Source organism: Lutjanus erythropterus, chromosome 7 (assembly GCF_056507025.1).
Source record: "Lutjanus erythropterus isolate fLutEry1 chromosome 7, fLutEry1.hap2, whole genome shotgun sequence".
Classification (NCBI taxonomy): Eukaryota; Metazoa; Chordata; class Actinopteri; order Lutjaniformes; family Lutjanidae; genus Lutjanus; species Lutjanus erythropterus.
In genome coordinates, this window is record NC_139323.1 from 12,625,832 (window position 1) to 12,651,678 (window position 25,847).

The 25,847-nt window shown below is 39.1% G+C and overlaps 1 protein-coding gene across 4 annotated transcripts; it reads left to right on the forward strand.

Annotated features, from left to right (window-relative positions):
- Positions 1-168: 168 nt before the first annotated feature.
- clocka (clock circadian regulator a) lies at positions 169-25,847 on the forward strand. Of its 4 annotated transcripts, none has more exons than XM_084722775.1 (22): positions 169-454; positions 12,129-12,374; positions 12,465-12,556; positions 13,925-13,984; positions 14,233-14,381; positions 14,497-14,588; positions 14,697-14,786; positions 15,399-15,519; positions 16,392-16,505; positions 16,594-16,712; positions 17,374-17,456; positions 18,146-18,252; positions 18,367-18,514; positions 19,365-19,440; positions 19,550-19,691; positions 20,441-20,541; positions 20,670-20,813; positions 21,222-21,380; positions 21,525-21,734; positions 21,866-22,053; positions 23,094-23,379; positions 24,685-25,847. In XM_084722775.1, exons 3-22 carry the CDS (start codon positions 12,537-12,539, stop codon positions 24,937-24,939), a joined length of 2,664 nt encoding a protein of 887 aa, XP_084578901.1. In that variant the 5' UTR covers positions 169-454; positions 12,129-12,374; positions 12,465-12,536; the 3' UTR covers positions 24,940-25,847. The 4 variants fall into 4 exon arrangements, with proteins under 4 accessions (XP_084578901.1, XP_084578900.1, XP_084578899.1 ...); XM_084722774.1 differs by having other exon boundaries at positions 173-454; positions 19,547-19,691; XM_084722773.1 differs by having other exon boundaries at positions 174-454; positions 20,667-20,813.

Below are 25,847 nucleotides of genomic sequence, written 5' to 3' on the forward strand. Positions count from 1 at the left end.
ACTCTTATCACAACAAGGGTTGTAAAGTATCTAAGTTCTGGTTTTCACTCAGACACTTTTAGAACCACTTTCTACAATAATTACACAAAGCATGTGACATTGTGTGTGACATTACAAAGTAGAAAGTTAAAATCAATGCACTTCTTTGAGCACATACTGATGTTTACATTGCCTTGATGTAGACCCCCCTCTCAGCTGATGGCCAGGGGCTCAGGTTGTGAATGAATCCAAGAGACGGGTGTATGTGTGTATGTTATTTTTGCGGTGCTGTGGGAGGCTCATGATGACCCAGATGTTTTAGGTCTGATTCAGTAATTTGAGTTTCTTAGCTCTAAGCCACTCATTTGTAAATGTATCTCCTCTGTCTTTGTTCAACAGGTGAAGAACTGACTACAGAGTCATCCATCACAGACTGAAGCAGTTACTTAATTAACCATCACTCAAAGACAAAAAGGTAGGACATGTTGGATTTCACCTACTGAATGTTGGTGGCTGTGGACTGTGTTAGCATCAGTCTGATGAGGAGATGGACAGATCTGGCTAATTAAGTCTTTTGAAGGCTAATTCATCAGGAGCTGTTATGGAGATTTTATTCATCCAGGTTTCAGTAATGTTCTATTTTTGATCTGCAGTCGGCTTCATATGAAAAAGGAATGGTGTTGACTGAGGTACCAGAGCATTTCAGATCATTTTCCCTTGATAAGATTCAACTATAAAAATTATTTAGTATTTTTTGACTGCATATGCTGATGCTCTATTATTAGCTTACATTGCTAGTATTTTTGTATCTTTACTAGCTGTGTGTGTGTTTTTTGTTATTTGTGTGCATTTAGTCCCAAGGTTTAGTGCAAAATATATAGTTTTATGTTAAAATGTATGTTTTTCTATACAATATCTATCAGTATGGCTCGTTTTAACCATACCAGAACAGGGTACAAAGTATTCTGGAAATTTACAGAAAAATGTTTTGGGGTTCCTTTCAAACATGATGCCAACTGTGGCTCTAAATAACAATTATTCTCATTATTTATTCATAACAAAGCTAGTGAAAAATGGCCATGACAATTTCTCAGGGCCTAAAGTAAGGTCTTCATAGTACAACTCATCTGTGAAATATTCATACACTTCAGAATGATAGATAAGATATTCAAATTACAATGTAGACAAAAGCAGTGAATCATCACATATGAGATGCTAGTTTCAGTGAATGATTAATGGATAGCCTAAATCATTTATCATTATCCATTATTAAAATTGTTGATTTTTTTTCTCTCAATAGACTAATTGATTAATTGACTAATTGTTTCAACATTAATACCAGCAAGTATATGTCCAAAATGGGCCTTGTGAGAATTCTGTATGATGAATATGTTTAATTTAAGAGTGGCAGATTATGGAAGAGCTGCCTTTATCTGAGATTAACTGCAGTCAATAAAGTGATTTTGGCCTGGACAAAGTAGGCTGGGTGTGCTTTGACACATTAATCTGTAGAGTATAATATAATGTGGTGCAAAGTCTTCTGGGAAAGGGCAAGCCATATGCTCACATAGAGAGATGTTAAGTAAAGGCAACAGTCTTGTAGGTTTTGAATGGTTCAACTTTTCTTTTTTTTTTTTTTTAGAGCACTATTGCTGTACTGTGGGAGCTAAACTTTGCATCTGAGTGGTTGTCTGGTCAGCGTAATTAGTGTTCATATACCAGAAATGAATGTTGGTGGTCACATGTCGGTCATATATTCTGCTCATAGATTGTGATCTTGCGGGGCTGTAGGGCTGTAGTCATTCTTGATTGCTTCTCTTGTGCTGCCAGTCGTCCTTCTGAACTCCGGTGACCCACTTGGCGTCGGTATGAGGCCCCTGGCTGAGTTCCTGCTCCGCTGGGACAGGAGGCCAGCAGCAGTTGAAGGGCCCCTGCCAACCACTGCTGCTTGCCTCTCAAACATTCCTGTCTGTGGGCTGTGGAGAGAAAATGCAAAACAAAGACTCCTTTTGTGCTTCTGGGCCTGTGGATGTGTGTGCATCGAGTGGAAACACAGCTGGCTGCCCAGTGTCGAGGGCTTGGGTCGGCACAACCGTGCAGCAGTACGGTGGGCAGCCTTGACAAGCTTGTGTTGTTTATTTTTCTGCGCATGGGCCAAGTGACTCTGACATTATTAAAACCATCCTCAGTTACATCTCACATCCCAGTCATGAGGAAACATGTATGTCTGTAAACTGAGGGAATCACATCACTATGATTGCTATGTGGATGCCACCGGTATTTGCAGGCCTTGATGCTGCCTCCAACAGGATGTGTGACTGAGTAAATTATTCGTTGATGTGTTTGCGTTGATATGTGTGACCTCCTTGGCAGTGAGTCTGATGCTTGCCGGCTGTTAAAAACTGCATAACATTATCCTAGATATTTCCCAGCAGTTAGAGCAGCGATGAGAGATAACATCCACACCTCTTTATATGCTCCTAACCTGAGCGCCAAGTCTAGTTTGCTGTACACTGTACATTATACAGAGTGATTTCACCAGTACTACCAGAGAGTTTTGAACAGTTAACTGAATTTAACAGAAATCTAAAAGCTGAGGTCTGTGTTGTGACACCTGGTATCTTTGAGGGTTCACAAATCCCCTGTTCTCAGATGTCAGGGTGTGACGTAGATGATGAAGAAAACACAAGGGTTGCCATGACACCGGAGTTAACCTAGCCATGTGATGCAAGACCTACCAGACAATACTGTCTGCGGATAGGGTTTAAACTTTCAGAAAAATATTTGATTAATATTCGATTATTTGGGGGTATTTAGGACATTTAAACAGTAGTAAATAGTGAATTAGTTGATGGATGTTTTGATAAAATCCGTTCAGCAATATTTTTGATGCACTGCAAATGGTGTACTGTAGGGGTTTGCACTAGGAAAATTCCATTATTATTTCTCATTATAATAAAAGGGTCTTCACATGTAGTTTGTGATGGCCTGGAAAAGCGTTCAAGTTGACTGAACAGCTACTTGATGTGTGAGCTCTTTCTGCAACTCACATTGTATGAAGTGTTCAACAAAAACCTCAGCAAGGCCAATAGGCCACCTGGGGCTGGTTTCACAAAGATATTTTAGACTAGCCTTAATTTTACTCATAGATAAGTCTATTACAAGTTAGACCATTTCAGAAAAAAAAATAGACTGACTAATTGTAAGCCAAAAAGTAGACACCTTTCTTCCAGGGTGTCTCAGGCTTTAGACACATGTTACCATGGTAACAATCAGTGCTACCAAATGATCAGTAGCACCCAACACCAAAAAAAGAGGAAGACATGGCTCATAATTTGTGGTTTGCTAACATTATTATGGAGAAAGCAACAGGAAGAGAAAGAGTTTTTAGAGACTGCAGTAACCCACTGGAAATATGCAGCAGTGAGGATATTATCAGTCGTTTTCTTTTGCCTTTCATTGTGTCTTGTACCATATTTTTATATCTTTGTTGAACATCTTTGATGCTTCTCTCAACAATGGGATAAACACTGTTTATTGTTGCTGCAGTTTTTTTTTTCCATATCAGATTTTTATACCATATCATATCTGTCACGATAATTTTTATTATGATAAAAAAATATTCATATTATGATAATGGCAGTATTGACATAGATTTGGGTGGTATCTATTTTTTCATACCTTCCTGACATTTTATCGGGGTATGCAGCTTAAAACTTGTATAAAATGGCTCAACTTGACTGTACTTAACTGTACTGTAGTACTCCTTTAACATAAGCAGAGCTGATTGCCATGGTGACATTTGCACATTTGAGAAATGGCACTTGATTGAAATGGCAATTGATTTAGTCTTGAGACTCACTAACAAACTTAAACCTACACTATGCATTTACAGTGTTGACCATTGACTTCCAGACTGACAAACTCACTGCTCACCTTTTCTTCCACTCAGCATGCATCCACCATCACCCTCTGTCACCAGAGACAGTAATCAGTCTGCTACTCACCCTCTCTTAGGCTCGTTAAAGTTGCACACTCACCATGGTACACTGACCAGTTAGTAGTCTGCAGTGTTTTCTGGCTTACATTCACAATTGGGACTAAACCAAAAATGCTCTCAGGGCAGAGGTTTTTTTTATAATGTAGCCCTGTAACTCTCCCAAATGCCACGTTTCAAGGCTCAGTTTTACTGCCTTGTCTGCCAGTAGAGAGACTGACCTCTGGTGGTGCATTCTGTGCACTACAATACATCGCCTCAATACAGCATCTCTATCAGTTTAATAAAGAAAGGAGAATCTGTATTTATAGTGGTGCTGAAAATCATATTGTCTGGATTTGTCAATACCCTGGTATACCGTAATATCTTTATACTGCCGAAAACTAATCGACAAAATAGCACCATATTATTACACATGGTAACAATGAAAGTGGTTTGGTTACAAAAGATCAGTTATATAACAAACCACAGCAATATGTAAGAAGTGTGAGAAGGCAAACAAACAAATTTCACCATCTCAAGGAGAGCTCAACAACTATTGTGACTTCTAAACCAAAAAATGTTGTTCAGCATTTTGTCATATCATCATGGCTTTTGTTATCACAAAATATAAATACATTGAAATGTCTAAATATTATTACACATAATATTGAAACTCAGAAGCTTTCCGAAAGATAGGATGGGATCTATAGTCCTAATCACACCACCACATAATAGTACAAGCAGATTTAAAGAAGAAAAGTACTATTAATTTATTTTTCAGTAGGCCCAAATCTCATTCAAACAATCATATTCCATTGTTTATCTTCAGCATAATAGATGTGCTTAACTTTGTAGCATTGTGGATAAAGGGATAAAAGGATGCATCCCAATATTTAAATTTTAAAGGACTATGGGCTGCCTCTGCATTGAGGACTGCTCCTCTAGCCTTTGTATATCAACAAGTGGTTCCTGCCCTCATTAGAGTGGTACTCTAATATGCAGTGTCATTATCCTGTCTGCTGGAGCATAAAAGTACAAAAGCTGTATCGCTTGTGGATACTGATTACTGGTCTTTGGTTTACATTTGGATTTTCATCACCGGATGCATTTACTTTGTCACCTATTAATTGAATTTCTGAGCTTACGGATTCATGAGAGAAATGTATTCTCTCTCTCTCATTCACTTTAGTTTGCTACATCCCCTAATTTAATAGTAAAGGCACTCTCCCTGATGGAAAGAATACTGCTGTATAATACAACAAGGATGGGAGGGATTGCTTGTGATTGTTTCCCTCTAAATGATGCAGAATGATGGAACCTGCATGAAAGAACATCACAGTAATGTTTACATGACACATATGCATTGCTGCAGAGGTCGACCTGTCGCTGTGTTTCACATGCATGCTATCTATGGTCTAATAATTCTCTGTGTATGATGGAGGCAGGATCAGCTGTGGAGAAATTCAGCCAGGCTATTTTCACTCCGCACGGTGAGGCCGGTTGCTATGGTGTTGCCCATTGGCACCGTTGCTGTGCTGGCATCTCAGTGCGGGGTGTGGCGGGGTGCGTGACGAGCGGCGCCATAGATCCACTTCAGAGTGACTCATATCCTCAGAGCTCTGCTGCCCTACATCTGAGTATGCGTGCACTCACCCACATACACGCACACACTCACTCAAAAGACATTCAACAATGCTGTGTGAGCAATACAAAAATATGAGAAGTGTGTTTTTTGTGTGTGATTTGTTGTGTTTCAGGGTGAAAAATATGTCTGCATGTGTGAGCGGTGTTAATTTGAACACAGCTTGTCTACATGGTTGACATGAGTAAAAACTGATAGTTGGCTGTTGAAAATTCTGCACCTTTACACGACTTAAACCCTTTTTTTCCTTGACGTCTGTCCCCACTGAGGCTTAGGGACCACCGGGACGCTCTGGCACATCATGTGATTGAATGAGGAAATGTGATATGCTGAGAGTGTGATTCGCTGCTCGCAGCTTTTTGTGAAGGTTCTCGCTGTGTAAAATGTTCGGCTTTTAAAGGATTTGTGTTGACAGGGAGTGTTAGTGTTATTGGTAAGAACAGGAAGGTGTTGCCTGTGGAGCTGTGATTAAGTTAGATCGGAGGAGGAGGAAAGTAGGTCATTGGGCCAGCAGGTCAGTGAAGCACAGATGACATCACAGTTATACAACCTCTGCTCTCACGCTTACACAACACTCCGCAGCTACTGCTGCAGCCGCTGCTGATACACCAGTGTCAGTGTTAACGTTTTCCTTCCTTCTCTTATTTTGTTCTCATATCACTCTCTTTTTTTTTCTGGCTTCCGGTGTTTCTTTTTTTTTTCAGTCTCGGTCTGTGTTCCAGTTAGCTTGACTGTTTCCAAGATGCTTTAGAGCAGAATTTCAAATGCCTCTGTGTGTAGATCAAACTCTTTTATACAGTTCTCCCCTCCCTTTAAAATGTATTTGGCAGCTTGTGTTGTTGACAAACAGCAATCTTAGATAAGGCACTGATTCTCTGTAGCGTATGTGTGTTGTAAGAGTCACCTGCAGTCAACAGTAAAATAACAGTGCATAGCTGAAAGTCGGTGGGCCATGATAAAACCTACTCGTCTGCTTGCTGTCACTTTTTCCCTTGCATGTCTTGACATGAAGGTGTAAATACTCAGAGTGTGGACTTCCTTTCCTTGTTTTGATAAACCTGGCAGTAAATTAGAACAACTGACTGGGGTTTCCCTCACATATACACTGTGTGTTGTGATCCTTGGTCAATTGTTCATAGTGAATTTAAACATGTATTCAAATCAAATCTTGAATGCTGAAAAAGAAAAATGTTTAATTTCAGTTAATTAAGACAATCATTAGTCATCTTTAATCAATTATTATTAATAAAGACCAGGAGAAAAAAGGTTTTTAGGTTTAAAAAAGTTTAACATCTTTATTTTGATTTAACTGCCTAACTTTGAATTTAACCACTCTATTTATTAGAGATGCAACAATATCAAATATAATATCACAAAAAAATTACATGTTATACTAATTATTTTATTTTATTTATTTTATTTTATTTTGTAAAAGAACTGCTGCTACTGTATTGTATTTGTTTTGTCAAGGATTCATTGTCAAAGAGAATTCATGTCAGTTATTTGCACATGCTTAGGTCATGGCTGGCTATTTTTATTTTATTATATTAAATAATGAAAGCAGAAGCTTTCTAAGTTAAAAGGAAAATCAAATTAATACAAACAATATGCTGCACACATCAGATTTATTAATTAATAAAGGACATTTTTTCAAGTTGTAATTGTCCTTTGTTGTTTAAATATCCCAGTAAATATCGTATTGTGACCTTTTTAACGTCAGATTATCATTCTTTGAGTTTTTGGTATGCTTACAGCCCTATTGTTTATCAACACACACAGGTAATAGACTTCAAAAACCTGCCATAATGTCAAGCTGACCTGTCTGTTTTTGTTAGCCGTTTTCATTCATCCTGTTTCTGTTTGTATGTCACTCTTCCCTTGCTCCATTATCAAAGGATATGATAGGCTGTTTATGAGTCAGGGCAAATTCGTTATGTGCTTTCATGGCGCAAACTATTGAACCTGTTATTGAAGAGTATTCTTATTGCCATTCATATCATGCACATGAACATGTGTTGCTATTGTTTTATTGCCCAAGCCTGTTTGAAAACAACTTTTATTCCTTCTAAAACTGGAGCAGTAGTCTTAGGTGCTATTAAATATGAAATCAAATAAACTAACCTGCTAAACAAAACAGAAACAATCAAATCAGATGAGGAAATTGAGCTACATTTTTGTAATGTGTGGTGGCTTGGTTTGGTGTTTTGGGAACTTACCTTGAATGTGATTATTATTATTTATATCTGGTTTGGTTGATGCCGCTTGGCTTAAAGCTACAATATGTAACATTTGTGCATTTAAATGTAAAAAAAAAAAAAAATTTAGTTGTGAACTTAAATTATCCCAAATGTTTCCAACAATGTTCAAACAGAGAAATCCAAGATTTATTCAAGGTGATAGTTCATTTTGTGGAAGCTGTTGCAGGCTAGTTGCTAGTTGCTGTAACTTCCAGGAAAACACAGGAGACTTGGGATACTGCAGAGAGTGAGGATGGAAGTTGACATGACAAAACGCAATGTGAATAAAACTTAATTATTACCTCATCCATGAACTTGAATTCTGGCTGAGTCATATCAGGTAGATTCATCAAACTACATGTTGTGTTTTAATGTGAAAGAGAGCCCTAGTGCAGAACTTATATATTGTTGGTCACAATAACAGAACTCAATTAAACTCTTTTTGTGTATATTAGCTATTAGCTGTGACATTAACATGTCACATGCCTCAAATATAAAAAAGTAAAACATTTGTATTGCATGAATGGAAATGTCATGTGTACCATCATATATGGAGAGAAACTCTGAAGGGATTTTCTCACAACACAAATAGGCCATTATGGTGAGAAAACCTCCCACACCGGTTCTGACGGTAATTGGTTCATGAAATAAATGGGTCAGATATTTAGGCTAGAGACCCAGTGGGCCTTCTCATTTTAAAAGGACAGTCTATTGTAGGCCCACCTCACCTGCGGAAGGAGAATAGTAGAGTCGGCCGATAGGAAGAATACATGTGATGGGCTTAATCTATGACTGTAGATGTTTTTAATTTTTGGCTAACTTAAATCATGATTTGTGCTTTTATCTGTCTTCCACACCAGCATTCCAGGTATCAAACATGAGGCAATGGTTTATGTTTTTGAGCATCATCAGTTATAATGAAATCAACTTCATTCATTGCTTGTGTCCTTAAGTGACTCGAGGAAAGTAAAAAAGGAAGGGTCATTACGTCACTGTGTTGCACATGAATGCACATTGGTGCCACACTTGAAAGTTCTTGGCACACTTAGTGTAGTGGTGAATGGGCAGAGCGTTCCTTATTCTCTCTCCTCTCAGTTTGATCGATTATCAAGCTGGGTGGTGAGAGCACTAGGTGTGCTATTATTTAGCTAGTGTTTCATGTTTTTTTAAGCTACATCATGTTTGATTTGTATATTGATTCAATAATTTATTTATTTATTTGCATGCAAGTTACGTTAACGTTATGCTAGATTTTTAACAGTCTGGAGCTTCTTGTAAATATGTGGTTGAGGTTAGTAACAGACTAACAGTAGGAAGCTAGCTAAATTGTGATAATACCCTCATCAAATTAACTCTATTAGCCTGTTAGCTAACATTCTTATTTTATGATGATCAAGTTTATTTTAATCATTTCTCAAAATGTTTCTGGTAGCCTTGAAATGTGTGCCTTTGTTTTTTTTTATAGCCAGGGGTTAGTTCACAGTCTAGCAGTGCTCAATTAATAATTAGCAGAGGTTTGCAAACATTTAATTTGAATATGTGATATACCCATTACATTAGCTATTATTAGCCCTGTCAATCATCGTAAAGCAGCCTCAGAATGAAATAAAAGAAGTAGACAGAATGAAGAATATAGATTTAAACAACTAATTACTTGAGATACAATTTGGACACAAACAGCAAATAAACAGACATGCACATTTGGAAAAATCAGTCAGTGTTCACTGTGTTCTTTCATTTCTTCATCGATGGTCATACGATGTAGATATGTTGGGTTTTAGCATACTTCTCCCTGTGTCTCCCAGAGATTTCAATAGAAGTGGCACCAGAGTCTGGCACCAAGCAGAGTATTAGATAGATGGGATTATGGTGTTATGACCATTCCTCCCTCCAAAAGTACCAAATGGTACAGATAACAAATTTAACATGATACCAGATTACTTTCTAGATATTATGGCGAAGAATGATCACCCCCATAAATAATGCCTCTGATGAAGTAACCCTGACCCTAACCTTACGCAACTTAACCAACACATGCAACGAGTACTAGCCAGTCAGAGGAAGAGTTTCCAGTGTGCAGGTGGGAAAAAATAAGCTGCCAATCAGGGCGTTTAATGTCACATGATGTAGCAAAAGGTGAAAATTGAGTTTACTTTAACTAAAGGTTTTTAAAGGATTTTTTGGGGCAGAATAGAATTTTCCTCTATATTGGGAACAAACTAACAAAATAGTGAAGAAAATTTTATTAATAACTTTTTGTATAGTTTTATATTCCAATAATGTATTCCAGTAATGTATATTGTCAAGAAACCAACCACTGAATGAGACTAACCTCTTACAAGCGTTCCTATGTTGCAACAAGGGCTGCACAATTAATAGCAATATTATCGAGAGAGATGCCCTGGTCCAAAAATGTTATTTCTCAGATGAAAGAAAACCTATTTCTTTGCTACAGACGGCAACAAATATCACATCATCACGAGTTTAATAGTTTTTTTCCCAATAAAAATGAAAATTGCAATGCGGAAGAGATCATTCCCACTTATCATTTTGTACATTGCAGTTCCAATTTCAGTCAAAATAGTCGCATATGACTGTTTTTTTTTTTTTTTTTACCTTATCGTGTAGCCCTAGTTGCAGCGCTTTTCCTCCCTAAATCTTCACACTTTTGGTGACGATAACGGTGTGGTCACTTTAGGAAGGCTAGGAGGGAATGATTCACTCGTGCACCCTTTTCAATTACTGCCAACTGTTCACATCAAATCAAACCCAATCAAATTTACATGGCAAATTCTATTATCATTTCCGAAAAGTTCAGAGAAAATTTGAAACCATTGTCCACTGCCTCTCATCTTTGAGCTCCATTGTGATCACATCACATTAGAGGCCCCCCTCTACCCAGCTCAGACCCTTACCTTTTTTACTTTTTTGGTGCAGTCATTAGCTAAAGTTGGATAATTGGACAGACAGACACAATGTGACTTGTATGATTCTGGTATGTAGCTACAAACCCTCAGCCTGACTGTTGCATCACTTTGAGTTTAGCTCGGTTATTAAAGTAAAGGTCCGTCACAGTGCCTCAGGGGATAGCTGGCCATCTGGAGTTGTAGAAGAGAGAATCATGTCCCATGCTGTTTCCCATATTAGACTGGCCACACAGATTTATGTGTGGCAGTGGGTATAATTAATCACATGTCATGCATCCATCTTTTCTCCTCAGCCAACCTCACTTTATGTATGCTGCAATCGATTTTTCCTATACTGAACTGATAGACATAGGCCTACTAATTGTGCTGTGCAAAATTTTCAATTAATTTCATTTTAATACTAGTTAGAATTACAGGCTGATCTTGAATGAACAATACTAGCAAGGATTATTTATGATGGGATCAATGTCATCTTAAATGAAATGAGATATAATGTTTAACTCTTTAACATTTTATCAGTAGGGCTGACTTGTAGCAGTTGTAGAAGTAACATTTCAACAAATCAAAATGTCATTTTGTCATGTTGAAAATGCTCATTTAAGATGTCTGTAAAACAAAATGACATGCAACACATATATTTTCTCATGGGTCAAACTGATGTCCAGATATCCCTATTTTTAATCATTGATATCAGTAATCACTATTCTTTTGCTCTAGTAGGAATGACAATTATAGATATCTATAATTGAATTTCCACATGTTGAAAAAGGATTGTGACTTGTGGAAATGTCAACAATTGCCTTTCTGATTTGTCCAACATATCAACAAATCATTTTGGATACGTTGCCGCAATTAGCATATTTATCTTGGATGTGTATATTTTAGATTTCTATAATGACATATTGACATGTGGAAAGAAAAACAGACTACTGTTTAGGATGATGGGAATGTCAATAGTTTTGCACTTATTTGGTCATAAAGCATTGAACAGATGGAAATTTTGACCTCATGACTTTTCTTTGGGAAAAATTGAAAGATCACAAAAGTGATCATAATTCATCCTGAGGAGACAGCAATGTCTTGGCAATCCAAACAATGGTTGTTTGTGGCACTACACTTAAAGGTGCACAGACCAGAGTCATTAGATTCATCTTCTGTGAAACATGAATGCCATTTAAAAACTTTAGTTGTTAAGATATTTAAGTCTGGACTGATATCACCAGCTTCAGCTCTAATATTCTCAATAGGGGTGTAGTATACATTGATAATATGTTGTTTTGATCTTACTATGTGGACAAATTGATAAATTACAAGTTGAGATATTGACTTCACTAATGACTTGTGTTTTTTTTAACCTCTTACAGACTCAGATGTCGCTGCCATGTGCCACACTCACACCCGAAGCAGACGAAAAACTCTGAAAGACCCCTTGACAACTTTCTGTCCTCTGATTGAGAAAACCTTTAGTGACTCTCCTCCAAGACTCTCAGAGCTCCACCACCCACCTCACCACCACCACCACCACCACCACAGTGTGTCCACCCAGACCCCGCCTTCATCCAGCAGCACCTTCCTCATCCTCTCACAGGACTGGCTGTACTGTCAGTAAGGTGAGGTTTTGTGTAACCATCTGATTTCATACTGTTTTGAACTACAGTGGAGGTGATAAAGCAGCATCTGGTCTTTTTTTTCCCTCAAAGGTTCATTCACAAATGTCTACCTCACGATTAAAAGACCCCTCTCCAACACTGCGACCCTGAACAGGATACAAAATGACCTCGAGCATTGACCGGTGAGTTAAATGTCTCTGCAGTTATCTGCAGCTTTTTTTTAAATTCACTTTTAATATCTCTGCCAGGTTTAAGTCTGGAGGGGATCATGCATTTGGTTGTGTGTCTATATGAGTGTCTATACTTGTGTTAGAGTGTGAGAGTTACATTAGCAGCCATATTGAAGACACTTATATCATATAAAACTAGATGATGATGGTGCTACCGTGTCTTGCTAGCTTTTCAGGAAGGTGGCTACATGACACTCTAAAGTTAGCCTGCATTTATGCAAGGGAAAAACCAACATGTCCAGTCCTCAGGGGTCCTTTGCCTCAACATCTCAAGATATCTGAATGAAAATGGGTTCTGTGCGTACCCAAGAGACTCTCCTTTACATTGCTTAGTAATGCCTATTTTATGCTAATATAATGCATTTGTTCCCCCCAAAATAGGCTTTTTTTTGCATGCGATATAAATGTGTTAATTTTGTCTATTCAAAAGTGTTGTATTTGAATATTCATGCATACTGGGGTCCTGTACTGAGATTGCATAACTTGGCTTGACTCTTATGGATTCAATGAGCCAAATGAGTGATGATGTTAGTCCCCATAGTAGCCAGTTAACTGTAGTGAGAACATTTTTTAAAGCCTAAACATGACAGCATTTAATTGTTGGTATTAAATTCACTCAGTAGGGGCGATCTAATCAGCTCTATGCCAAATTTGAATATCTTCAACTTCCAAAGAGGCATGCAGGCTCAGATCTATGAACATCAAATATAAATTATTCATAATTTCAGCTTTTGTGAGTTCCTCCAGAATTTGTTGCAAAGCCACCTGGTTGCATGTTCTAAATAAATAACAAAATGTTCTGCTAAATAAATAATGCTTAGGTGAACCCAGGACACTCTGTTACAATACCAGTATTCTGTGTAGAATAAAGAAAATTGAGACTATATGGTACAAAAAAAACACTTAATTGAAAACTTTTGTTGCATCTGGCAGATGTGGTGGCATTGCAGTAGGTGCTTTAACCATCTATTACCTGGAAGAGATCTGCACGCTACTGAGTGCCTTCTTCTAGTTAATCATGTAGTCTATAAACACCTTTTTCTCTCTGACCAACAGTCCAAAAAATCCATGTGTTGAAATTACCATGGATTGATCTTTTCAATATATCAATCGACTAATTGTTTCAGCACTACATAAAAGTCACTTAGGGAATACAGTCTCGTGTGTGTGTTTATTCTGTCCTTCTTTTACCTCAGCATAACAACTGAGAATTAAAGGACTAAAATCTTATCAAAGTAAAAGATTATGAAGATTCATGAAAGATTATTGAATGAATGAACATAAGAGGATCTTTTAACTGCTGGTTTGTTTGCTTTGCAGGGATGACAGCAGTATCTTTGATGGGTTAATGGAAGAAGATGAAAAGGACAAAGCAAAACGGTAAGACCCCTGTGGCTTGTGTTCACATCCAAGACATTCAGTGTTATTAAAAACGCATCATTTTACAAATTTAGTGTTTATGGAACTTGATTTTGTATTTGTGTGATTATTAAAGCTTCATTCAAGTAATATTTTCCATAAAGATACACCTACTATAAATAGGAAGTAGGGTTACATCAGATTGTCCCATTGTAGTCACAATGTTATCAAGAGAAAAAGTGTTAATATTATTGTTTCTAAACTCACAGTGTGTCCCGTAACAAGTCTGAGAAGAAACGCAGAGACCAGTTCAATGTCCTCATCAAGGAGCTGGGCACCATGTTGCCGGGCAACACCAGGAAGATGGACAAGTCGACTATTTTGCAGAAGAGCATCGACTTTCTGCACAAACACAAGGGTGAGGAGCTTTCACAGCAGCCAGACAATCTGTTTGTTATAAAGATTCAGAGGGTTGTGGGTCACATTCTTCATCTGGAACCGTTTGTTGACATGTTTAATGTCTCCTTTATCAGAAATCGCTGCTCAGTCGGAGTCAACTGAGATCAGACAAGACTGGAAGCCTCCTTTTCTTAGTAATGAAGAGTTCACTCAGCTGATGTTGGAGGTCAGTTAAGAACACTGCTTGGAGCGCAATACTCTTTACTTGTCTTTTTCTTTTTGATTACATGCAAAAGTGTGAGTAAATTAAGAGCTTATGTTTTGTTTTCGTCAGGCATTAGATGGATTTTTCCTTGCAATTATGACTGATGGGAATATAATCTACGCCTCTGAGAGTGTGACATCACTACTAGAGCACTTACCTGTGAGTATAATGTAAATAAAAGTGTAAATAGTCAACATTTGATTGTTTAACATTGGTAGTAAGCAACATACACAAACAAATACAGAAAAAACCCACACCCTGGGGCCAACATTTTTTTGGTGCTGTCAGACCAGCTAAAAGTCCCAGCGTCTGATGAAATGAGAGACCTAGAGAGGAAGTATCATTCAATAGGAGCAGCTTAGGATAATATGGTGCAGGAATAGTAGTAGTAGGTCAGATGAGGTTGTGGATACCATTTTCCAGAAATGCACTACCCCTGGGCAATTCCAACACATGTGGACAAAAAAAGACCCTGTGTTCCCATTAGGGCAAAGCTCACAGTCAGGAGTGTGTATGAGCTTCATCGGATGGAGCTTCTGGGGAGTTAGATACATCCTATCCAGAGATAACTTTTTTGCTTTAGCTTCTCATTATGAAATTAATGTTGATTGCAAATTTTCCCGGGAATATTATAAATTATGTCTCCACGTTAGAGTAAATTCATGAAAGAAAAATCACACTTTTTCTCTGGCTATTTTCTTCTAACGTTACCCTCCCTATTTACACATGCTTAAAGATGTATTAGTGTTAACAATATTTTATGTGTTTCAGTCTGATCTTGTGGATCAGAACCTGTTAAACTTCCTGCCCAGGGGAGAGCATTCAGATGTATACAAGGCTCTGTCCTCTCATATCATGGAAGGAGAGACACTGATGCCTGAATATCTGAAAAGTAAGTGGAATCTTTAAATTAAATCTCTGCATTTCCATTTATCTTAGTATGCAATTATATTATTTTCTAGTACAAACCCCAATTCAAAGAAAGTTGGGACACTGTGTAAAACATAAATAAGAATGGAAGACAATAATTTGCAAATCCTTTTAGGCCTACAGTATACTCAAGTGAATACAACACAAAGACAAGATATTTCATGTTCACACTGATAAACTTCATTGTTTTTTTGTGAATATACACTCATTCTTTAACAGATGTGACAGTTACCCATGATGCTGTGGATACTAACACACCCCCATACCATCACAGATGCTTGTTTTTGAAGTTAGTGCTCGTAATGATCTGGATGGTCCTTTTTTAGCCCAGAGGCCATGACATCCGTGATTTCCAAAAATTATTTGAAATGTGGACTCGTCAGAACACAGCTGACTTTTCCATTTTGTGTCAGTCCATCTCAGATGAGCTTGGGCTCAGAGAAGTCAGTGATGTTTCTGGATGATGTTGATATATGGCTTTCATGAAATCTTAACTTGCATTTGTAGATGCAGAAACAAACTGTGTTTACCAGACTGCAGTTTCCATCTCATCCTTTTTGGAGTGTGTTGCAGGCATCGTATTCAGGATGAGTAAATATTTACAAAAAACAATTAAGTCTATCAGTTTGAACATTAAATATCTTGTATTTGTACTGTATTCAACTCAGTGTAGGTCGAAAAGGATTTGCAAAATCATTACATTCTGTTTTTATTTATGTTTTACACTGCATTACAACTATTTTGGAGTAAGGGTTTATATATTAAGTCATTCTAAGGTCCATTTCTTTTCTTCAGTTCTTCTTTTTTTTTCTTACTTTTTTAAAATTCTTTCAGCAAAAAATCAGCTAGAGTTTTGTTGCCACATGCTCCGAGGGACGATTGACCCCAAAGAGCCCCCTGTGTATGAATATGTCAAGTTCATTGGAAACTTCAAGTCCCTGAATAATGGTGAGTTGCACTATTGTGCTCAAACTCTCTGATCCTCGAGTTGAGTCTTCCTAGCCGTAAACTTTTCCATTGTTTTGTTTGTCATCAGTGCCTAACTGTACCCGGAACGGTTTTGAAGGAGTGATCCAGAGATCGCTTCACTCTGCCTTTGAAGACAGAGTTTGTCTCATAGCAACTGTGAGGCTCGCCAAACCACAGTTTATCAAGGTAAGAATCATTAGCAGTTCCTCCGTTTCTTACTTCTCTAATGTGGTTGACACACATTCAGTTTCATGCATCAGTGCATAAAAAAGGTAGTTTTAATTAGGACAGAACAGAACTCGACAGTAACGGCTGCCCAGTCACCCCAGGCAAACACATTTGGTCTCCTGTCAACCATTATGTGCAGTCCCCTGTTGCCGCTGTTGGCAAACACTTTTGTTTAAAAACACTTTATCTCTTTGCCACGGTGTGAAATCTTTCTTCCTGCTGAGTTAAAGAGCTGCCATTGATTTTATTTAGTCTGTTGGAAATAGGGTAACTGTGAGTGTGGAATAAAATCAAATGCTGACTCATCAGCATCGTGGGATAAAACAAAAGGCAGTGATACTGAAACTGAGATGGTGGAGCTTGAATTAAAGAGAAGCAGAAACTTCATCAAAAGCTGTGAGGCAATGTAGTGCTGGACAAACAAGCTGTGGCACAGTGAACACTTAAATCTAGCTCTTCAGACTCATCTTGTTTCCTGCATCTAGCTCAACATTTGCTCTGATCATTTAGTATTTATTGCATATATTTTTCACTGGCAAATATAATTTAGTATGTAGTACATGTATTGTTCAAATAAATGTGAATAATGTCTAAATACTTCCACCTCTATCCTTGACAGGAGATGTGCACTGTAGAAGAGCCTAATGAGGAATTCACCTCCAGACATAGTTTAGAGTGGAAGTTTCTCTTCTTGGACCACAGGTACCATCCATATTTAAACGTGTTTCTCATTCTCTAAAAATATATTGTTTCTCTGCTGTTGGTATTGTTTTTTTTATCAATTATCAATGGATCATTTGTTAAGGGTGCTTTCGCAACTAATCTGTTTTGTTCGATTCAAATTCAGTCAATCTCTGGTCAACAGCTCGGCTGAGAATGAGTGAAACATAGTGACCTTACAGTAATTACCCCCATAGGATTATGGTACAAAATGCCTCCCTTTTTTGTCCTTTTGTATTGGGTCATCATTGTTTATGACATAAGAGGTTGAGGTTCAATTTTGACTAATAATCATCTCAATCAGCAATTTTTTTGTGACTCCAGAGATAAAGATAAATAAACACATAAATTGCTGCTTAACCTGCTGTCTGTCACCAGAACTGATGATGCAGGATGATAACTAAAGCTTTCCGATCAGTGGGTTACCGATCAGTCTGTATGACTCCATTTGTTTCTCCACCTGTATGAGACCAAAACTAAAAAGCAACAGTATATTGTCATTTTTCCTTGGTCTGGACGTGTGTGTCGCTCTCTGTTAAGACAGATCTTACCATTATGTGTGATGACGTATTCACAGGACAGTATGAATACTTTAACAGAGAGGAAATGGAAAAAAGTGCGCAGAGGTCTATCAATGACTCAACTCAATAACATTTTCTTTGTTTGTTCAGAGCTCCACCCATCATAGGTTATCTTCCGTTTGAGGTACTGGGTACATCAGGATATGACTACTACCACGTAGACGACCTGGAGACGCTGGCCAAATGCCACGAACACTGTGAGTACATCTTTCTTAGACTTCAGTAACGTGAGCTGATCTACAACTGTCACCCTCTTCTTCAGCTTTCAAATAGTGAATGTCAGTCCGCTTCGCCTCTTTGTGTGTCTGCAGTAATGCAGTATGGCAAAGGAAAGTCCTGCTACTACAGATTCCTCACCAAAGGGCAGCAGTGGATTTGGCTTCAGACCCACTACTACATCACCTACCACCAGTGGAACTCCAGACCAGAGTTTATTGTCTGCACACACACTGTTGTAAGGTACATGAAAGACTTAAATGACATTATTTACATTCACAAATACAAGAGTAGAAAAATGCATCTGTTGCACGTTGCATCTTAAAGGGATAGTCTGGATTATTTGAAGTGGGGTTGTATTAGGTACTTATCTATAGTCAGTGTGTTACCTAGAGTAGGCAAAAAGTATGTTAGCCACTTAAAAAGGGTCCATCTAAAAAAAAAAAAAAAAAATGATGTCAGATTTGATGTCAGACAGCCTCTTCTGACAGGAAATTGCCATTATATAAGCCAAATATCACTTTCTGTCTTCAAACCAACAAAGCTCCATGTGTAAAATTATCAGTTTTACATATGGAGAACACCAGAGTTGCTGGTCCACCGCTGCCTCAGTCGGTTTGTGTGCCTTCTTGTGTGACCTAAAACGGTTTGGATTAACTGAAGTCACACAATAACACAAACAAAGGTAGACATTAAATTACTGATTTCGTCCATGGAGTTTGGTTGGTTTGGAGAGAGCGATATTTGGCTCAGGTATCAGCAGTTTAACACCATAAAGGCTGTCTGACGGCGAGTCAAAGCAGTAAAAATATTGTAAATAACTGATATTGATTTATTTATATTTTTAGGTGGCCCTAGAATACATTTTGTTGATGACCCTGTACACAGCAGTTCATTGTTTAGCTTCCATGCTGGTATTCCTGCTGCTTCTCCAAACTAAAGGCGTGCCAATCTACCATACTTAATACACTTACTAGGAATAAGTTTCTTATATAACCCCACATTAGATAATCCGAACTATCCCTTTAATTACAACCATTATCATTACATACATTAAGAAAAGTGTATTTCATTTATTGTCTGTGCTTTACAGTTATGCTGAGGTGAGAGCAGAACAGCGCAGAGAGCTTGGAATTGAAGAATCTCAACCTGAGATCACAGCAGACAAGGTCAGACTTCTGTCCAGCACTAATTGTGGGTTGATGGATCAGAAATCTGTGAAATTGTTTTGAATGGAGACACTGACTGCTCTGACTTTCCCCCTTCACCTCACAGCAGTCCCAGGATTCAGGCTCAGAGTCCCAGCTCAACACTTTTAGCCTGAAAGAGGCTCTGGAGCGCTTCAACCACAGCCGGACACCCTCCGCATCATCTCGCAGCTCACGCAAATCCTCGCACACAGCTGTGTCTGACCCTGCCTGTAAGCACCTTCAACAAACATCTGCTCATCATCAAGCTATGTGACACCCATCGGGTTATCTCTGTGAATGACGCTTTTTTATACTAAAGGGATAGTTCGGATTACTTATACTTAGCCAGTGTCTTAGCTGTAGTCGATGGTGGTAGCCAGCCAGTCTCTTTTGGTAAAATCAATAATTTCACCTCTCAGAACACAGGAATTGCTGGTCTACTGCTGCCTCAGTCTGTTTGCTTGTTTTTGTTATTGTGTGACTTTGTTGTTTTGAAAGGAGAGTTCAAATACATTAAACTCACACAATAACACAAACAAACTATCAGATCAGGGCAACAGTAGGCCACCAAATCCAGTGTTCTGTGAGGTTAAATGACTGATTTTACCCATGGAGAGAGAACAGTTTTGGGATCATGTAACGGCGGTTTCCCATTGGGGCAGACTTTCTAATGGCAACGTAAAGCAGTGAAAATATTTTAAATGTACACTTAAAGGAACTTAAAGAGGCTAATATACATTTTGCTGCTGACCCTGTCCACAGCAATTCACTGTTTAGCTTCTGTACTAGCACTCCTCTCTGCTTCTCCTAAATGGAGGTATACTGACCACCATCTGCTGTAGTTAATACACTATTGATAAGTAACTCATACAACCCCATTTCACATAATCTGAACTATCCCTTTAATAGGTGGTCTTATTTTGTTTATTCCTCAGAATAAACACATCATGCTCACATCATATTTGTCTTTTCCTCCCAGCATCACAGATGAAGCTTCAGGGTGACAGGAGTACACCAGGCCGCCAGTCTGTCTCTGCAGTGGAGATGACATCACAACGAAGATCATCCATCAGCAGTCAGGTCAGTGAAGGGACAAGAGCAGTCTTTTGTAAAAAGGGCTTAATTAGAGAAAAGGAGATTGAAAGTTCTTCGCTCTGAACTGTTATTCATCATGCTTTGTTTGTTGTCTGTATTAATTCCATCAGCAGTCGATGAGCTCCCAAAATACAGGACAGAACATGGCACCATCCATGGTTTCACAACAACAGCAGCAGCAGCAGCAGCAGCAGCAGCAACAGCCTCAACAGCAACAACAGCCTCAACAGCAGCAACAAGTTCAGACCAGCGGCCAAGTAAGCTGTTATCTCATTTGTTTGAAAGGCTAATTTATGTCTTATTTCAGGAGCCAGACACCTTTTCATGCACTTTTAACATACAAAATGTAGACACATTAGCTATTTATACCTGCCACTGTCTGTTCCACCTCAGGTGCAAGTACACTTCTAGTGCTTTGGAATTAGCTCATAGTTCAGCCCAAATGTAATTAAAAGAGTCATATAAAATACTTAATTCAATTTTTCAGGCATTTCACTCTTAAGTCAGCAGATATAGTGCATTTCTCCTTTGCCTGATAGGAAAAAATGTGTCTGTCAATCATTGTTTTGGGCTGATTAAGTTTTTTAATGAGAAACAAATGTTCTTATATGAACCACCTCAGCAGCCGGCATTTCATTTCCAGCTGTGTCATTGTTCTTTGATAGTCAATGGTGCAGTTCTGCAGCCAGCTAGAAGCCATGCAAAACCTGAAAGAGCAGCTGGAGCAGAGGACCAGGATGATCGAGGCCAACATTCAGCGGCAGCAGGATGAGCTGCGTCAGATCCAGGAGGAGCTCCAGAGGGTGCAGGGACAGAGCCTGCAGGTGAGACCAATAAGCTGGGTTAAAATACCGCTCAATAGATATATCATTGCTTTGCTTTTTCAAGTAGTTTTCTTAATTTACTGTTTGCATTGGTGTTTTGCTGTCGTAGTTATAGGGAGTCTGCATCTGTGCTGTATGTTTCAGATGTTCTTGCAGAAAGGAGCTGGAGGACTAAATGTGAGCTCTGTTCAGTTGGCCCAGGGGAACGCTGTGCAGCAGGGGGGAACACTCAGCATGCAGGGCCAGGTGGTGTCTGCAGGGCCTCTACAGAACAGCATACAGCAACAACATGCTGTCCAGCCCCAGTCCCAGCAACAAACACTCCTACGGGAACCGAGCACAGCACTCTCACAGGTCAGACAAACCCAACTGTTCCCTTTTTTAAACAGATCCTCACTGACACATTTTATTCACAGCTTAATTTAGTTTCTCATAGATTCCAAAATGCTATAGATGTCATTACTTACTGTTGTTCTGTGTTTCAGTCTCAGCGGTCATCTCTCACCCTGCAGCCTCAACAGAATCCACTGCCTGCATCTCTCTACAACACAATGATGATCCCTCAGCAAAGCCCGACTAACGTGGTACAGATTGCCACCAGCCTGGCGCAGAATACTGGACCCAACACTCCTGCTGTGGCTACATTTGCACAGGACAGAGCAGCTCAGATTCGGTTTGTGTCTTCATTTAAACACTGTACTAAACACTGTATTGTCATAGTTACATTTTAGTGAGTTTGTTATTAAAGTGGTAATTTGGATTATTTGAAGTGCAGTTGTATGAGGTTCTTATTGAGAGTCTAGTGTATTAGATTATATAAAAAAGGTCCACCTTAAAAAAATCATAATCAGTCAAATTGTAGACCATATTTAGAATATTTTCACTGCTTTACCTTGCTGTCATGATTTTCTGATGGGCAACCACCCTTATATAAGCCAGATATCACTCTTTCCAAACCAACCAAACTCCATAGGTGTAATCAATAATTTTACCTTGCAGAAATTGGGAATTTCTGGTCTACCACCACCTTGATATGTTCTTGATATGTATGCTGTTTGTGTTATTGTGTGATACGGTGGATAGTTCTGATTGGCCAAAGTCACACGAGAACATAAACAAACTAACAGATAGATGCTGCGGTAGATCGGCAACTCCTGTGTTCTGCAAGGTTTAGTTGGTTTTGTAGGGAGTGGCATTTTTGGCTTATATAACAGCAGTTTCCATTGGAAAAGGCTGTCCGACTTCAAGATAAAGCAGTGAAAATATTCTAAATATAGCGTACACTTAAACTGGCTAAAATACTGCTGCTGCTGACCCTGCCCACAGCAGTACATTGCTTAGCTTCCATCCTGGGGCCCCTCTCTGCCTGTCCTAACTAGGGCATGCTTTTTTTGTTTATTTTTTTTAAGGTGGACCTTTTTTTAAAGTGGCTAAAATATATTTTGTTACTGACCCTGTTAACAGCATGTCCTAACTGGGGGTGTGCTGACCGGCATCTACTGTAGTTTACACACACATACAAACCCACATGGAATAATTGGAACTGTCCCTTGAAGGAGTGTAAGTTAATGCATTGCACCACCGCGCTGCTGACCACTGATTTCTTATAGAACAAGAGTTTCTACAAAGGGGTTCCATTTATGAAATAGTGAAACAAAGAAGTCTCCTAACTTAAATTCCATGTTCTCCTTGCCCTCTTTCTGTCTCTGACAGGTTTCCTGCTGGTCCTCAGCTGCTCACCAAGCTAGTGACAGGGCAGATGGCATGCGGGGCTGTCATGGTCCCCACAACTATGTTTATGGGCCAAGTGGTGACGGCCTTCGCTCCTCAGCAAGGCCAGACCCAGACCATCAGTATTTCCCAGCAGCCCCCACAGCAGCAGCAACAGCAGCCGCAGCAGCAGGAGCAGCAGGTTCAGCAGGTTCAGCAGCAGTCACAGGTCACAACCATGCAGCCAGGGCAGGCTCCCCTGGCCCAGCAACAAACACAGTTCCTACAGGTAAGTGGAATAAATATTTAGGTTGCACTAGGCAACTTCCAGTTGAGTCCTAATGGATGGATTGGTGTCAATTCAAATGGACTTGCTTTATCAAATGTTTGTTTGCAAATCAAGCCCCTTTCCATTCACATGTGCTGGCTTGGCTTGACTTCGTTTGACTCAGCGCAGCAGGGATTTGCATCTCCGTTGCATCATGACTACTCACTCGACAGTCTGTCTTTGTCATTATACATGTCAGAAAAGTATTGCTGAAAACATGTGAACAGACTGTAAACTGTGTATTGCTGAATTGTGTAGTTCAACAGTTAAACTGAAACATGGCCTGATGACTCACTGGAGCCAGTCCTATTTTAACACTATATAAACTAGATCACATTAGTATTTAGCATTAGCAGTGCAAGTGATGAGAAGACCGGTTCTTTTTAGTGAAGTTAGTTTCTTTCCCCTGCCACAATTGTACAGACTCATAAAACTCATTTCATATACTTGGACAATTTTTAAACATTCAAACTTGGCTCAGGGGTTAATAACATGTTTCTGTGGTGTCATAAACTCAGAACGCATATTTATTATTTCTTTGTGGCCTGAAACTGATGACGCACTCATCTTGAACAGCTGTAAAACAAGTGCGTCAACATTTAATTTCCAATACATTCTCCACAATAACAGTGCTTCATTAATTTGTTGTTTAAAAGCTTCTGTTATGAAGCGACAAAATTAGGAAATGTTGTTTCATCAGCCATAACTTAACCATGTTGCTTTTACAGCTGAAAGCAAATGTGAAGCAGTAAAATAAAGAAAGTACAAACAGCAACACGGGAGAGAAACTAAACTTGAAAAAACAGATTAATTGAGAAGCTACAAAAGTACTGAGAGCTGAACACTCAGAGACTTTTAAAACTGGTCTTCTGCACAGACATGACCACAACACAGGTCTGGTATACGTGGGCTTTACTCAGGAGATGGTCCATCTTGGGCGCGACTCAGCCAACTTGGCGTGCTATAACTGGTAATGGAAATGCAGATCAATACAGCAAGGTTTGACTGGGTGAGGACAAAAGTGACAATGAGAAAGCCCTATCAGTATTACAGCTCTCTTCATGTATTTATAGCAGCCACAATGAAATTGTTTTGTCTGAAAGGGGTAAGGTGTGTGTGAAAAGTGGTGTCATTGCAAACCTTCATGATTTCAAATGTCCAAATCAGAATGTTGCCTAGTGCAGTTTTGAATAAAAACTATCTATACATGGCTCAACTGGTTTATTTCCTTCCTAAGATCTCGCTAACCTACATGTTTCACTTAAGGCTCCTCGGCTTCTTCATGGAAACCAGTCTACCCAGTTGATCCTGCAGGCGGCGTTCCCTTTGCAGCAGCAGGGCACCTTCACTGCCACCACCCAACAGCAGCAGCAACAGTTACAACAGCAACAGCAGTTACAACAACAACATCAACAACAACAACAGCAGCAGCAACAGAAGCAGTCACAACAGCAGAAACAGCAACTGGCCCCTCACAGGGCAGATAGTTTGTCAGATCGTTCTGCAGCGCAGCCACAGTAGCTGTTACAGCCAATCAGAAGTGGAGTGAGCCAATCCCAGGTGGGGGTGTCTTCATGATGGGGGTCTAAAGCGGAGTTCTCCTGAAAGTGCAGCGCTGAGACCGAGCCTCAAAGGCTGAGAAGTGATTGGACGGGCAGTCTGTTGCTTCCCTCCCCTCACAAGGATCTTTTGCTGTTTGCACTTTAACTCCTGAGCACAGAGTGCTGCAGAGAACCAGGACGGGGCCCACTGTGGTTCTGGCAGGAGGCTTTGGCTCTGGGTCAAAGCCTTTTCTCCAAGAAAACAGGGAGCTAAAATCCCTGTAATGGACTCCTCCCCCACACTCTCTCCTGGCCCTCTCCCTGTGTGTTTTGTGTGTGTGCGCGTGTGTGTGCGTGTGTGTGTGTGTGCGTGTATGTGTGTGTGTGTGCTCTAGTCACCCTCACTCACAGGATTATTTTATGGAGAGCTCTCCAGTTAATGCAGTGAAGCTTCTGTCAAGCTTCAAGGACGTCCTGCAGAACAGCCAGAAGCCTGTTTGTTTTGGATGTTTTCTCCTATTCTTGTTTTTCATGTAAAAATAATGATGGGTCAGAAAATATTTTTAAGAATGTGGTGTAGATTGAACTTTTACTGTACAGAACATCATGTGTAATATATTATGTAAATATAATGAAAAAGAAAGAACTAATATTTTATATGATGCATGAAATGAAATGCGTAGTCTGTTATTTGCAGCTTTGAATATGCTTTTTTTCTAGTACTCTAAGAAAAAAAGATCTTAACTGCTCAGTGGCTGATATTTTCACAGACTTCCTTTCTCCTGTGGGATGTGTTTGTGTGTCTGCATAGCAGACGATGCTGATGCTGCTTGTTGTGTCACAGTTTGTTTAATCCTTGACCCACATTTTCAGAGAATTTCATAAAAT

What these genes read in the sequence shown, in the direction of transcription:
- clocka (XM_084722771.1), top strand. Translation starts at nt 12,537, where the DNA reads ATGACCTCGAGCATTGACCG. An exon ending in CTGAGATCACAGCAGACAAG is followed by an intron (nt 19,441 to 19,546) that starts GTCAGACTTCTG and finishes TTCACCTCACAG; the next exon opens with CAGTCCCAGGATTCAGGCTC. An exon ending in GATCATCCATCAGCAGTCAG is followed by an intron (nt 20,542 to 20,666) that starts GTCAGTGAAGGG and finishes TAATTCCATCAG; the next exon opens with CAGTCGATGAGCTCCCAAAA.